A 16,706-nucleotide genomic window follows, 5' to 3' on the forward strand; every position below is an offset into this window, starting at 1 on the left:
TCTTTATGGTGGCATTGTGAAATCACATTAGATATTCTTCATCTGGGTCGGCCACTGTTAATGGCACATTTTATGACATGGTTGATGTGAGGCATCATTTAGAAAATGGCCTCTAAAACCTTCACAGTGGTTAAGCAAGTTTTTCTACTCCGAGTCTTTTTCTACTTCTTACTGCTTTCTACTACTGTAATCAGAGGTGCACATACAGTGGTGCGCATGCATGGTCAAAATAAATGATGCGCAGCAGGTAATACGAAAAGCAGCGCTTTTGCGTACCAACATTTTTGGGATACACTTACTGAAACAACAGGCTTTTCTCCATATATCACGGTAAGAAGTCACTATGACAGATGTGTCAGTTTTAATAATCAGTTGTTAATCGTGCAGCTTTTACCCTTAGTTCTTGATTATGCAGTTGCAGTTTTTTTTCCAAGTTAGCAAGGTTAACTGTTAGACCTTGAGCTCCAGCAGATAGTTAGCTTACATTACAACTAGCTTAACATTGCATTTTTTTCTCTGGTTTTAGGATTTTTGTTCATTCATCAAAATGTCCAATAAGCAAGCTATATTGAGTCATTACTTTGGTGTTGCACCACCTCCACAGAAATGCCAGACTGAAACTGTACATAAAAAAAAATGTTATTCACGGAAAAGTGGCTGCAGGAAGTAGCCTGGCTCCAAACAGATGAGGAACGCACAGAGATGTGGTGCAAAATATGCTGTGAAAATCCCAATCTCGTAGATAAAAGCAGCACCTTTTATATAGGGACAAAAAAATTTCCAGTCATCCAGCTTTTGAAAAGGATGAGAAGAGTAAAGAGCACATGAACATAGTCAAGGCTCGGCGTTTTCGGTTTTTATTTTTCAAAGCCATCCAGCATGCCGAATTTCGCCACAAGAGGACACTCTTACATAACCTCACACGAACAGGAACAACTTTTGGATCCGTGGAAACATAAAATCCGGGTGAAAATCAGTTTTAAACCGATCTGCTTCTTTTAAAAAATCTGGGTATTTTTAGGTGAAAATCGGTAAAAACCGAAAACGCTGAGCCTTGAACATAGTGCAAACTATTGATACCAGGTGCAGCCAGGATCAGAAATCCACTCGCCCTCTGTACATGTGGCAGGACAAACTGAATGAAGAACAGCGTCAAGCACGGTGTAATATTTTTCTGTTGGCCTTTCACAAAGTGAAACATGCACGCCTGATGCGTGCATAAGAGGAGGATATTGCACTTTTCAAGAGGCTTGGCAGTAATGTCGGGGGTGCATATCATTCACGAGAAGGGGGGATCCGCATCATGGAGAGCATTGCACAATCAGTTTAGAATTGAGTGAAAAATTGAAGGCACCTGAATTTTGGGGTGTGCTCTTTGATGGATCAGAAGACATAACACAAGTGGAGCAGGAAATTGTGTCTAGCTATGGAAAGTTTACCTCAGATTTCCTTGGATTAATTAATTTGGGTGCTAACTGAGTGGCACAGGATGTAGTGAACAGACTGGAGCAGCTCTTCCATACTTGTGGTTTAGGGGATCAGTGGTAGACGAAGTTGGTCTCGGTGTGTACAGATTGAGCAGCAGTCAACGCTGGAGTTTACAGTGGGGTCGTTCCCAAATTGCATCAGATGGTGGCGATCGGGGATTCCCTTGTGCATATTCTGTACTGCCCACACCCCCGTGAACTGCACAAAGTCAGCTGATCGTATGGTACCATACTGTGAGACATTTAATCAATCCGTTATCAAGTTCAGCTTTTATGTACAGAGAAGGGGCGCAAAAAGAACAAAACAACTAAAGAAGATATGTGATGAGAATGGCATTGCCTTTGTGAAACTAGGAAAGTTTCACAACATCAGATGATCCGCATGGAGGCAAGAGACTCTGTTGAAAATATGGAGGCTATTACCTGCCTGCCATTCAAATTCAAGTGGCTACAAGTGATGACGGTGACCTAAAACATATCTGCACAGAGCGGTTTCAGTGTTTCCTAGCCAACATGCTTGACACTGGAAATATTTTACAGTTCACCTCCCTCAGGTTCCAGCAAGATAAATTGACTACTGGTGAATGCAAAGATGAGCTCATGGTAGCTGCTAGACAGCTGACACTATTGCTTGACAGTGAAGGCAAGTACAGAAAAGAGACTATTTAAAATTCTGATGCTGACAGGGACAAGGCTGATGTGTTGAGAGGTTTAATTCACGAGTTTGAAAGCAGATATAAATTGCTTAGGTCATGTGATCAATTTTTAACTTGGCCTCAAGAAATGCAAGACCTCCACAGTTTTGGCAACACAACACTTAGTAACATCCTCCAGAAATATGAGGCCCGCTTGTCTGTTGACAGAGACTCCACTGTAAGAGAATGGATGCGTTTAAATCAAGCAGGAAAACGTTTGGAAGCCTCCTCTGTATCAACACAGTGAAGATAAGTAATCCAGATAGTAGTTACTCCAACATTCATAGAGTCCTTTTGTTGTCCCTTACACTGCCCTTGAACAGTGCTGCATGTGAGAGGAGATATTCACATTTCGATATAATGAAAAGCAAGTACAGATCCCGCCTGTCAGACTGTTGCCTCTCATCCTTGATGCACAACCACTTGTCTAAGATGACAACAGAGACTTTTGACCATAAGCCAGCTGTTGACTTATGTACGCAAACAGCTAATCGCAGATTCATCCAGGGAGAAAGTAGGCCTACATCTTCATCTGCCATGTTTAAAAGAGAGGATGACAGTGAGGAGAGCAGTCGGTAGGGTAGTGATGACGACAGCTTGTAGGATAACCGTGCCGTGTAAAGACTGAGTACCAAGCAACATCTCCAGGTGCTTCCTTGAGAACCAGACCAAAAAAAGTTTGTGCACCCCTGATTATAGTGATGAACTTACTGATACTGTGATATCTTACATCAGCTTTTGTGAGGACATGTGTGCCCCCCCAAGACTTTCTGTACCTTCATCAATAATAAGCCCTGGTTCACAGCAAAACTCAGGCAGCTTCATCAGACCAAAGAGAAAGCCTACAGGAGTAGAGATAGGATCCGATACAACCAAGCCTGAAATACACTCATGAATGACATCAGAGTGGCAAAAAGGTGCTACTCTGAAAAGTTTAAAAATTGATTTCTGCCAATGACCCAGCACCGGTCTGGAGAGGTTTGAAAGACATTACCAAGTACAGGAGACCATCCCCCCACACTGCAGGGAACCCTCAACTGGCTCATGATCTAAATGAGTTTTGCTGCAGGTTTGATAAGTGAACTTTCACAACCCTCACCCTCTCCGGCCACAACACAAAACCAACTGCACCCCCTGCCAGCCCCTCTCCCCTTCCACCAACCCCCCACCCGCACTCAGGGTATATGTTTAGGACGTGTGCCAGCTCTTCCAGAGACAGAATACCAGGAAGGCACCGGGCCCGGATGGCGTGTCACCCTCCTGTCTAAAAGTCTGTGGTGACCAGCTGGCCCCCATTTTCACACTGATCTTCAACAGATCACTGGAACTGGGTTAAGTGCACTCCTGCTTCAAGAGTTCCACTATTATCCCAGTCCCCAAGAAACCCTGTGTCACAGGTTTAAATGACTACAGGCTCATTGTCCTAATGTCTGTGGTCATGAAATCCTTCGAGAGACTGGTGTTAGTCCACCTGAAGGAAATCACAGACCCCCTGCTGTTTGTCTACCGAGCAAACAGTTCAATGGAGGATGCAGTCAACATGGGATTGCACTACATCTTCCAACACCTCGACTCCCCAGGGATACATGCAAGGGTCCTGTTTGTGGACTTTAGCTCAGCGTTCAACACCATCATCCCAGTTATGCTCCACTCCAAACTCACCCAGCTCACTGTACCAGCCCCCATCTGCCAGTGGATTAAAAACTTCATGACAGACAGGAGGCAACTGGTGAGGCTGGGGAAAATCACATCCAGTACCCAGATAATCAGCACTGGTGCCACCCAGGGATGTGTGCTCTCCCCTCTACTCTTCTCCCTCTACACAAATGACTGCACCTCAGGAGACCCGTCTGTTAAACTCCTGAGGTTTGCAGATGGCACAGCCATCATTGACCTTATCCGTGATGGTAACAAGTCTGCATATAGATGGGAGGTTGCAATAATCCACTGCACATCCATCACTGACTGGTTTGGATCGGCCACCAAACAGGACAAGGACAGACTACAACGGACTGTCAAGTCTGTACAAAAAAAAAATGGTGCCAACCTGCCCTCCATTCAGGACTTATACACTCACCGGCCACTTTATTAGGCACACCTGTCCAACTGCTTGTTAACGCAAATTTCTAATCAGCCAATCACATGGCAGCAACTCAATGCATTTAGGCATGTAGACATGATCAAGACGATCTGCTGCAGTTCAAACCGAGCATCGGAATGGGGAAGAAAGGGGATTTAAGTGACTTTGAACATGGCATGTTGTTGGTGCCAGACGGGCTGGTCTGAGTATTTCAGAAACTGCTGATCTACGCACAACCATCTCTAGGGTTTACAGAGAATGGTCCGAAAAAGAGAAAATATCCAGTGAGCGGCAGTTCTGTGGGCGAAAATGCCTTGTTGATGCCAGAGGTCAGAGGAGAATGGCCAGACTGGTTCGAGCTGATAGAAAGGCAACAGTAACTCAAATAACCACTCATTACAACTGAGGTATGCAGAAGAGCATCTCTGAATGCACAACACGTCGAACCTTGAGGCAGATGGGCTACAGCAGCAGAAGACCACACCGGGTGCCACTCCTGTCAGCTAAGAACAGGAAACTGAGGCTACAATTCACACAGGCTCACCAAAATTGGACAATAGAAGATTGGAAAAACGTTGCCTGGTCTGATGAGTCTCGATTTCTGCTGCGACATTCGGATATTAGGGTCAGAATTTGGCGTCAACAACATGAAAGCATGGATCCATCCTGCCTTGTATCAACGGTTCAGGCTGGTGGTGGTGGTGTAATGGTGTGGGGGATATTTTCTTGGCACACTTTGGGCCCCTTAGTACCAATTGAGCATCGTGTCAACGCCACAGCCTACCTGAGTATTGTTGCTGACCATGTCCATCCCTTTATGACCACAGCGTTCCCATCTTCTGATGGCTACTTCCAGCAGGATAACGCGCCATGTCATAAAGCTCGAATCATCTCAGACTGGTTTCTTGAACATGACAATGAGTTCACTGTACTCAAATGGCCTCCACAGTCACCAGATCTCAATCCAATAGAGCACCTTTGGGATGTGGTGGACCGGGAAATTCGCATCATGGATGTGCAGCCGACAAATCTGCAGCAACTGCGTGATGCTATCATGTCAATATGGACCAAACTCTCTGAGGAATGTTTCCAGTACCTTGTTGAATCTATGCCACGAAGGATTAAGGCAGTTCTGAAGGCAAAAGGGGGTCCAACCCGGTACTAGCAAGGTGTACCTAATAAAGTGGCCAGTGAGTGTACATCTCCAGAGTCAGGAAATGGGCAGGCAACATCACTGGAGACCCATCACACACTGGCACACTGGTCACAACCTGTTCTAACTCCTCCCCTCTGGTAGGCGCTACAGAGCACTGTACACCAAAACAACCAGATATAAAAACAGTTTCTTTCCACGGGCTGACATTCAATGAACACTTAACATTGTCAAATAAAGCCAACCATTTTGTATATACTGTACTGTACCTTGTATGAAAACTGGTATGCTCTGTCATGTCCATCTACCTCACACATGTTTGTAAGTAACCTGCTAACATTTATTTCGATATATTTTCTGCACCATTGCTCTTTATTTCCTCTTATTACCTGTATATCGTCAGTCCTTGTTTATATATCTGAAGATTATTATGTTGTTATTCTGTTTTAAGTACACTGAGAGCCAGGTAACCAGAGTCAAGTACCATGTAGTGCAAACCTACATGGCCAATAAACTTGATTCTTGTTTCTGGGATTCTGATATAAAATTGAAGTGTACTTACAAACGTAATTAAAGAGTAACTCAAGCCTGTGATACGCATCGGAATGGTGGTCTGTAGTTCATTAAAACTGGGCATCTGGATGGCCAAGTGGTAAGTGAGGTTGCCTCTCAACCAGAGGCTCAAGTTCAGTCTCAAATGATGACTTTTCACCTGCCATTCTTAAGTAAAACACTAAACACATTACATACCCTGTGCTCCAAACAAAAGGACTAAAAGAGTTTATCCCTTTTGGAATAAAAATTTATAACAAATTTAAATCAAGTCAAAGACTTCCCCCCGTCACATGCCACTTACCTTCACCTGATTGAAGACCATGATCTTTAGTTTCTGATGGCAAAATGTCCCAGGGGGGCCTCAAAGGGTCTTTATGAGATCAGTCTCGATTAATCATGTAGATTGTCTCATTTGGCCACTATTGACCTTAGCCTTTCTGTTTGGTACTTGTTAGCTTTGAGTGTTGGCGAATATCCAGAGGCTGTTTTTATATTACTTGGATGACATTGAGTTGACGCCATCAGTGCCTATGCCTATGGGATATATCAGGTTATTTCTTAATTTCCATGTTAAAAGTCCCATGAAATGGCATTTAGAGCATTGAAAACTTCCCAATTTGACCTATATCTGACTGAAACAGAGTTGGGTGGGATTTTGTGAAAGGAGTGAGTTTGATTTGACGTGGTGAGTTTGATTTGACAACCTAGTTTCAGTTTGTCGATAGCAGATCACTCCTCTCAGTCCCGCTCCAAATAAAAGATGATTCTGGTTCTGAATGACACGCCCTGGTCTGTCAGAATCTCTTTCAGGATTCCAATTTGGGAGATTAATAATAATAATAATGATAAATCAATCTTTTAAAGGGCTTTTCTAACACTCAAAGTCGCTTTACAATAAACGGGGTGAAACAAGACAACAGATTAAATGAAAAGGTGCCTGTGCAACACTTTTAGCCGAGATGTTGCTCAATGGCACGCTTTCGGGATAGCACTTTGCGTAATCCACTATGACTTGCACAAAGCTGTATCCCCATCTGCTCCGGTGTAATGGCCAGATGAGGTCCATGCCAAACTGCTCGAATGGAACCTCAACTAATGGTAATGGGTGCAATGGCACTTTTGGGATTGCCGGTAAGATCACTAATTGACATTGGCAGCAAGACTCACACCACCAGCGCATGTTGCTGTGAATCCCCTGCAAGTAGAATCGAGCCCCTATCCGGTCGAGTGTTTTGTTATATCCGAGGTGAGTTGCCGTAGGGTTGTGATCTATCTGTGCTGATTAACAATCTTTGTTGACATAACGCAGATTCACCGCGGTATATACGCACAAATTGTTAATCAGGCACACCTCAGGCTGATTGCTAATCAGCCCCCCTATTACGTCTGATCTCCCGCGAACCACTGCTCCCCCTCTCCTCTTCCAGCCAACACTAAACCACACCCCACTACCACAGCCAACAAACCTCTCCACTATCACTTCTTTGCCAATCATTGTGCTGAACAGATTTTTCTTTTGACTGGGACTCTATCCATTACCCAATATAACACAGGTCCAGTCCAGAGGACATCAGAGGTCTCAGATGGTGATCCATCATCCCCTGGAGCCAAAAGTGTGGCTTCAAAATTAGTTACTGTTCCATACTTTCACGTTGTTACACTGCTCTTGTCTTAGTCCTGATAGACTTGACTTTTATTGCAGCACTCTCACTTCAGAAGAAAACAAGAGGCCCCTCCAGAGAGCAGCTAGATAGCAACCCATGTAGGAGTCTAATGGGAATCCACATGACTAATATCAAGAAGATGTACGTTTAATGAGGTTTCAGACACTTCTTTCAACACATTTGCGCTGTCGGCCTCAGCTGGCTATTCTGAGCAGAATTAAGTGGGATTCCTCCCGGGGAACTCTTTGCTGTTGGACGACTTTGCAGCTGTTGCGTGATGTGATTTGCCCTTGAGATGTAGCGCAGCGACAGTTGCTCATCGCGGTTCCCCCAAAGAGACATCATTCTGCATTGCCATTTCAGTCAATCTATATTTAATGGCAAGACGGCGAGATTAAGTCGACTGGCCTGACTTCTTTTGATTCATCAAGATTCAATGCATTTATTTGATAACAGCAAACAGGAGTGTAGTCTGCTGCCACCTCAACAATATCTTATTGATTTGAAGTTAATTCTCCAAAATATTATGCCTTGGGGTTTTTGCAATATGTTTCTGCTGTGTTTCTCTCCAGCAGCTTTATCGAGCAAACACAGCGATCAACACAGTGTTAATTTTGTCAGATCTCTCCTTAGTTTTCCTCAAGGAAATATCATTACAAGAAAATGTTGGTCACATAAGGACGGCTGTCTAAATTCTAAAGCTCATAATGGACGTAGGCAGGGACAACTCCAAGAAAGTCTTCCGCTTTATCCAGTTAAATGCATGCATCCGTTCAGCAAAATCCTAGTGACATTTGTGCATCCTTGGTTCTCGTCCTCGGATGAGAAGATGATTGTGCACTACAGAGTTGATCGCATTGCATTGGCATCAGAGAAAGTTGAATCGGCTCATCTGGACACAACGTTTAGTGGGAGAAGCTTTTCATCACCCGTCCGAGTGACTTCATCAGTTCCTGTGCTGCCTGTCCTCACATACTCCTCCCTGTAGCGCACAAACAACACACCAGCTTCAAGTATGCAAATTAAGATAAATGACAGCAGCACCTGAAAAAAACTGAGTTAATCCCCATTATCTCCCCCATTATCCCTCTAGCTCTTTTGTCAGTCTATTTTTTTCCCCCACCAACTTCAGTCACCCGCCTGTTCAGTTCCCATAAATGTCTTCATCCCAATTTCAGGCTCTTAAGTTTGCTAATACTAATAATAGAGAAGTGCAGCATGCACTTTCAGGAGTAATGGATTCATCCATCCATCCATTATCCAAGCCGCTTATCCAAATTCGGGTCGCGGGATGCTGGAGCCTATCCCAGCAGTCATGGCAGCACAGTGACACAGTGGTTTGGCGTGGTCGCCTCATAGCAAGAAGGTCCTGGGTTTGAACCCCGGGGTAGTCCAACCTTGGGGGTCGTCTCGAGTCGTCCTCTGTGTGGAGTTTGCATGTTCTCCCGGTGTCTGTGTGGGTTTCCTCCGGGGGCTCCGGTTTCCTCCCACAGTCCAAAGACATGTCAGGTGACTCGGCTGTACTAAATTGTCCCTAGGTTTGATTGTGTGTGTGTGTGTGTGTGTGTGTGTGTGTGTGTGTGTGTGTGTGTGTGTGTGGGGGGGGGGGGGGCCCTTAGAAGGACTGGTGGCCTATCCAGGGTGTTTCCCCGCCTGCTGCCCAATGACTAGAGTAATGGATTCACTCAGGCCCATAGTTGCATGTGTGTTAAAAAAGCGCATTCTAGGGCATCTGGGTGGTTTGACGGTCTATTCTGTTGCCTACCAACACGGGGATCGCTGGTTCGAATCTCCGTATTACCTCCGGCTTGGTCGGGCGTCCCTACAGACACAATTGGCCGTGTCTGCGGGTGGGAAGCCGGATGTGGGTATGTGTCCTGGTTGCTGCACTAGCGCCTCCTCTGGTCGGTCGGGGAGCCCGTTCAGGGGGAGGGAGAACTGAGGGGAATAGCGTGATCCTCCCACGCGCTACGTCCCCCTGGCGAAACTCCTCACTGTCAGGTGAAAAGAAGCGGCTGGCGACTCCACATGTATGGGAGGAGGCATGTGGTGGTCTGCAGCCCTCCCCGGATCGGCAGAGGGGGTGGAGCAGCGACCGGGACGGCTCGGAAGAGTGGGGTAATTGGCCAAGTACAACTGGGGATAAAAGGGGGGGGGCACATTCTGAGAGAATAAAAGGAGGGCTCTGCTGTTGTTCTGTGTGCATTCATGGAGTTTTTGGATTTTGCAGGAAAAATGCTTCGATCGACATGCTCCCCTCACAGCTCTTTTTAGTATTGCCTCCTTCATAGCATAGCGTTTTGCCGTATTTCACCATCTTGCATACCGGACACGTTTGCACTAATGACAACAAAATGTTAACAGCAGCCAGCAGCCACTGCCAGGAGACCTGCAGTGGTCAATAGGAGGTGAAGAGACAGAAGCCACCTTGTGGAAAGAGAGAGAGGGAGGGAAAGCGGCAGACTGGGCTTCAGGCCAACCTGCCGAAGTACAACGTTTTGTTGCTATTCCAGGAATTAAGCAAATCATCATCATCCTCTCCTCCTCCTCCTCCTCCTCCTCCTCCTCTCTCGCTCTCTGCTTTCCTTCCTTTTCTTCATTCTTTCCCTCCCTGCCCTCGCTTTCTCTATGTTTTGTCTTTCTCTCTTTTCCTTTCCATTCTTTCACCTCTGCCCCTCACCTGTCCCTTCCTCTCCTCTTGTATTTTATTCCCAAAACTGTTCTGTCTCTCTTAACGCCTGTTTGGTCGCACATAATTCCAAAGTTTGACCTCATTACAACTTCCAAAGCTTCAGCTCAGGTTTATTTTTTAAGCTTTAATGCAGTTTTTATGAACCTCGGACAAACACAAAGCTTTTGCCCCTGCCCCTCCTTTCTATTTCCCTCCATCCAGACCTCAGCTGATAGGGAGTAAGACATCCATTTCAAGTCCATCCAGCCCACAGTAGAATCTGCCTGCACATCAAACTCTTTTATCTGACCTTTGACCCTTCGTCCTCCAGGTGTCCCAGGAGTGAAGCCGGAGCGGTTCGAGGAGGGCCTGGCGGTCAAGCACTGCGCCCTCTCCCTGGTGGGCGAGCCCATCATGTACCCAGAAATCAACACTTTCCTCCGCCTCCTCCACACCCAGCGCATCTCCAGCTTCCTGGTCACCAACGCGCAGTTCCCCCAGGAGATCAGGTGGGGGCATAACTGAGCTGGCTTTATGGATCCATATGTTGTGCGTTTGCTCTTGTTCTCGAGTTTGTGTTTGGCTTTATGGATCCATATGTTGTGCGTTTGCTCTTGTTCTCAAGTTTGTGTTTTCCTTGTTTGGGGCAATATATTCACAGGAGAGAGGATGAATACAGTGCCGGCACGTTTCGTCCTTTCTCTGTTTCTCTTTTCTCTCTCTGTTTCTCCCTCTTCCTCTCTGCGTTGATCTATCAATGCCTTTAGTTATTTATTTATTTAATGGGATTGTTCCAAACTTTCTCGCTTGGAACTTCCCGATAAAGCCTAATCTGGGCAGACAACCTTTCAAATTAAAAGCCAAGTATATAGCTTCCTGTTCCCATTTTCCATGTCCCCCGCTCTGCCTTTGACTAAAGACCCTTCAGGCACGGCCCCCATTTTTTGCACATAGCCTGCATGAAAAATACATAAAAGTCATCATCACCTCATATGGCGTTATGTGAATGGGCATGTGCCTCACACACACACACACACACACAGACACACACACACTCCTTTATCTGCAGCAGCAGGCGGGAGCCGGGAGCTGCACCGCCAGCAGAACGGGGTTTGTGCCTGAGGAAGGACCACCCGGACATGGCCTCGGAGAGCCACGCCGTCCAGCCTGGCAGATTCTGCTCAACGACTCTGTCAAGATAAAACCAGTGGCATGACATTTCAAACAGCTCTTTGTAAAATAATCCATCCCGTACCTTCTTAAAAATATGTTCCACCTTGTGAGGACGTGCCACAGATTCTACCAGGGTATCAGTGCCGTGCTTTGCCCCACGTAAAACCTGCAGTAGACCGAGTGTATAAAGCAAGCGTCCCCCTGTCTGCACAGCAACACTTGGTCACACTTTACTTGTGTGTCATGTTAGGACAAGCTGCCTCCAGGGTTTAGGGTGTTGGGACTCGGTTTGCTGTTTCAGAATGAAGTCCTAGTGTGAACTTTTATGAAAAACAAGCGACTATTCTTACTGACAGGCGTTTCTTTTTTTACTCCAGTAGGCGTCTATATTTACGTGATTGTAAAGATACCAGTGCTATCCTATCTGTGCCTTTGCAGGAGCAAAATAGCAGCCGCAATTTTTCCCCCCTTTTTCTCCCTAATGGTACTTGGCCAATTACCCTATTTTCCGAGCCGTCGCGGTCGCTACTCCACCCCCTCTGCCGATCCGGGGAGGGCTGCAGACTACCACATGCCTCCTCCGATACATGTGGAGTCGCCAGCCGCTTCTTTTCACCTGACAGTGAGGAGTTTCACCAGGGGGATGTAGCACGTGGGAGGATCACACTGTTCCCCCCAAGTTCCCCCTCCCCCCTGAACAGGCGTCCCGACCAACCAGAGGAGGCGATAGTGCAGCGACCGGGACACATACCCACATCCGGCTCCCCACCCGCACACACGACCAGTCGTGTCCGACCAAGCCGGAGGTAACACGGGGATTCGAACAGGCGGTCCCTGTGTTGGTAGGCAACGGAATAGTCCGCCACGCTACCCGGACACCCTCTATGGCTTGTAAACATAATTGTCACATAATTGTGATATGTTGTCATGATGGAGCAGACTGAAGTACATGGTTGTTGACCATCTGAGCTGAAGATTAACCTTCATTCACTTCGCCTTTTTGTCCCCCACCCCACCCCGCCCCCATCCAAACATATCAATCTGTGCTGTTGACAGCTAGCTTGTCTCGATGGGGGACATTTAATCGCAGTGTCACAGTGTCTCTGGCTGCCTTGCCCGTCACCGCCTTACGTGTTGTCTCCCGGCCCTCCAAGGATTGCCAAAGGCAAGAATGAAAGCCATCAATCCTCCCGATGCCCCGCCTCACCAGAGCCGGCCAGTCAGGGACAAGCTGTCGGGACTTATCCAGTCTGACAGCCACACATTACTTTGATTGGAATAGGAAGGAATGAGTGTGTGTGTGTTTTATTTTGTGTGTTTATTTGTGTGCAGACATAGGAGTGGCTGTAGGCGGAGAGTAATGGTGTTTAAGAGGACATAAGTTTAACGATTTAAGTCTTGTTGTGGTTCGATTCTCAAAAGGTAAAAGGATCTGAATTCTCACTGAGTCAGTTGCCTCCAGTTGAACTGGTTGTCAGTGTTTTCACTTCTTAACACTACATCCTGAAGATTTACATGATAATGTGACAAGCATGCTCGGTAATGTCGCTATAGATAATATAGATAAGTGTAATAGATTTTTTTTTTTGATTTTGATAATACTTTGTTGATCCCCGTATGGAAATTCTTCTCTGCATTTAACCCATCCTAGCTGTGTAGCTAGGAGTAGTGGGCAGCTGCCGTGCAGCGCCCGGGGACCAACTCCGGTTCGTCTTGCCATGCCTCGGTCAGGGGCACAGACAGGGGTATTAACCCTAACATGCATGTCTTTTTGATGGTGGGGGAAACCGGAGCACACAGAGGAAACACACTGCCGACACAGGGAGAACATGCAGACTCCACACAGGGGACGACCTGGGATGACCCCCAAGGTTGGACAACCCCTGGGTTTGAACTCAGGACCTTCTTGCTGTGAGGCAACAGCGCTAACCCCTGTGCGACTGTGCCACCCAATAGATATGGACGTATCAGGACATTACTATAGTCAGGCGGCTTAGGACCAGATTTGAGAAGGATGGGGACACGCCGGACAAAAGCACCAAATTTTTTCCACATGCTCTCCATCACCATAGCTTTCAATTTTTGATGGGAGCCACTTCATCAAGATGGCGGATGGCGGCCATTAAGTGCCAATATCTCAGCTTCCAAGCCACTTAGAAGGTCAATCTTGGTGTCAAAATATACATTTTCTGGGTCAATGAACGCATTAAAGCTATTGAGAATATCACTAGATAATTATTTGTGCCAAAATCAAATAAATATGTTCATTCTGACAATGTATTTACGTAATTTTCAACTCAGTTCCTAAACGGTCAGACATACATTAATATAGGTCATATACATGTACACTGAAAAACTGACAACATGCATGAATTGAATTGAACTTTATTATCTTCACTAAGATAATATATAATATTCTAAGATAAAGTATATTCAAATTATGTCACATTTACAACTGCAAAGATCTGTGCAATTCCAGTGTGCCTTCTTGCATGAGCACCTTGCACCACAACCACTTGTGCTTTGACAACTGCACTTGACTAGTTCACTGCAGGCTTTTCCAGTGTCCATCCCCATCCTTCTGGACTGGGTGTCGGCTGCTGGGCCAGTTCAGGTGTCGCTCAGATCGCAGACTGGTAAGCAACTCGCTTCACGTGCTGCAGCAGTGAATCATGCGTTGGTGGAATGTGTTCCATCGTTTTGTTCTTATGGCAGAACAACTCTCTCCGTGCTTCATTGACAGATTCCAAATCACTCGTCTTGTTGTAAAGAACAACTGTGTAGCGCTCCAGAAGTCGAAAGTGTTGGGCATCTATGGTCACGGGAGTGTGCGGATTCGCTGCCATGTAGTTGAAGGCCTGCGTGACCTCAGGGTAGGAATTCCAAGCCACCCATGCTGACTTCAGTGACTCCACACAGAGGGGAAAATCCTGTTCTCTGTGGGCCCGCACAAATATCAGACCCAGAATTTCCATGTTGAGGAGGGTATCCCAGTACTGGAATGTTGGAAACTTGGTGATCATATCTTGTCTCCAAGCTTCTTTGGTCTTCTCATCATGTGGTCCCTCAGTCAGCATGTCCAAGAAGGCATCTTGCTGCAGCTTCGCCAATGCCAGAGCGCTCACTTGGTGGGCATGTCTTGTCCTAGTGAGGTGGGATGCTTTGAGGAAGGAGTCGGCTGTGCCAGAGGATGCAATGCCAGCCTCAATCAGTGCAGTGGTCCATCCAGAGGCCTCCAAGTAGTCGCCATATGTCTTCCACATTGCCATTTCAATATGGAGACCACCAAACATGACTACACATTTGACGTCTCCGTGTGTTTGAGGCCAGTTCCACTGAACAGATTTGGCCAGTGCGTACAGTGGTGCATCCACAGCCATTACTGGGATCTGTCCTGGATTCAGAAATTGTATGGCTTCACGCCGTACATCCATCCCATGCTTGATCATGGAAGCTAATTTCCTATATAAGAGTAAATGGCTAACTTTACTTACCTTATTGTCTACTGGAATGCTCACGCTGTGTGTTACAAAAATATGTTGTGCATAATGTACATAATTGTGTAGCTATATTGCCAGAATGAACTAAATTATCTAATATCAGAAAAAATAGTCACCTATTGATATTCTCAATAGCTTTAATACATTTGTTGACCCAGAAAATGTATATTTTGACATCAGGATTGACCTTCTAAGTGGCTTGGAAGCTGAGCTATTGGCACTTATAGATTTTACTTGGCGGCCGCCATCCGCCATCTTGATGAAGTGGCTCCCATCAAGAATTGAAAGCTATGGTGATGGAGAGCATGTGGAAAAAATTTGGTGCTTTTGTCCGCCGTGTCCCCATCATTTTGCTAAGCCGCCTGACTACTAGGGATGACAGGAGCCGAGAGATGAATGACAGCAGTGAAATAATCAGAGAAATACATTTCAGATGTCCTTTAGGTCCGATGAGTCACCGGGGCCCAATGATGTGTGCGTTATTGTTCATCAATAGGAACATATTGGTCATACTATACAACTTGTAACACTGGCACAGTCGGTGTTCAGCAGTGTGTGTTTATGTATGTGAGCTGGGGTGGATTCTCTCCTTGGGCTCGCCATCCAATGTACTGGAGAATCTTCTGGTCTCTGGAATCGTCTCCAAATCCTCCTATACAAAAAAAACCTGACCTAAAGGCAAGATCATGTGTTATCAATCTGTGATCTACAGTCACTAATCTTACTTCCGATAGGGTATAATAACAATAAAACCATATTCAGTAGTATTGTAATACAACCCATAATCATAAGTCTATCTCTTAAGTTTTATTTGTACAAAAGTGTACCCCAAATCTCAAATCAATTACTGTATCAACTGCACCGTATCTACATTAACATTCCTGTAAAAATAAAATACATCATTGAATCATCACAAGGAGCACCAATAAATGCCAAGCGTCAAGTGACTTTATCTGAATTAGGCACAAATAAACACCAATAAAATACATTCGGGTCACTACACAATAAGAGGCATGAGACTCTGTTGTGTTGTGGTGTTGTTATTCTATGTTAAGTACACCGAGAGAACCATGAAACCAGAGTCAAATTCCACGTATATGCAAACCTACATGGCCCATAAACATGATTCTGATTCTGATTCTGAGACAGACACACGTGCTTAAGTTCCCCTCTCCTACCACAGGCCTACTGGCAGTACAGACAGGATGCACTAAGAATTAGCCTCAGTAACCAGCAAAACAACACCTGCAGCATAAAACAACCACATCCGTCACTTATAGTATACGAATCCACGAGTCCACAACATGGTTGATGTTCGCCAAAAGATCAAGGTTCTGTTCATGAGTGAACATCATTAACCTTTGCATATGTACATCATTAGCTTTAGCCGTTATCTAGTGTTTAACAGGCTAACCAGCCTATTTACATGACCAGTATTGGCGGGAGAATACGGAGACTACCGCTTTTGTTTACTGTCCAGTTAGAGAGAGACAGCTCTCCGCTCCTCGCTTTGAAAAGGTTTGAAAGCAGCTGAGACGCAGTGTTTGGAAAACATGCGTCTCAGGACAGATGTGCTGATGAGCACATCTGTCCTGAGATGCCATCTTACAACACCCCAATCCTCTGTGAATAGTACACATGGCCATTGTAACCCTAGTTTATGGTCATGGTGTTTTGCATATGAAACCAACTGTTTTCGGTTGTTATGCCATAGCGGTCTACTCCATT

The 16,706-nt window shown here is 45.7% G+C and overlaps 1 protein-coding gene across 1 annotated transcript in view; it reads left to right on the plus strand.

Moving 5' to 3' along the window:
• tyw1 (tRNA-yW synthesizing protein 1 homolog (S. cerevisiae)) overlaps positions 1-16,706 on the plus strand; it is a 144,012-nt gene that overhangs the window by 55,012 nt on the left and 72,294 nt on the right. The window contains exon 12 of the mRNA XM_056283730.1: positions 10,637-10,814. Coding sequence (XP_056139705.1) covers positions 10,637-10,814 — 178 coding nt within the window. The remainder of the gene's footprint in view (positions 1-10,636; positions 10,815-16,706) is intronic.

This window comes from Lampris incognitus, chromosome 7 (genome assembly GCF_029633865.1).
Source record: "Lampris incognitus isolate fLamInc1 chromosome 7, fLamInc1.hap2, whole genome shotgun sequence".
Classification (NCBI taxonomy): Eukaryota; Metazoa; Chordata; class Actinopteri; order Lampriformes; family Lampridae; genus Lampris; species Lampris incognitus.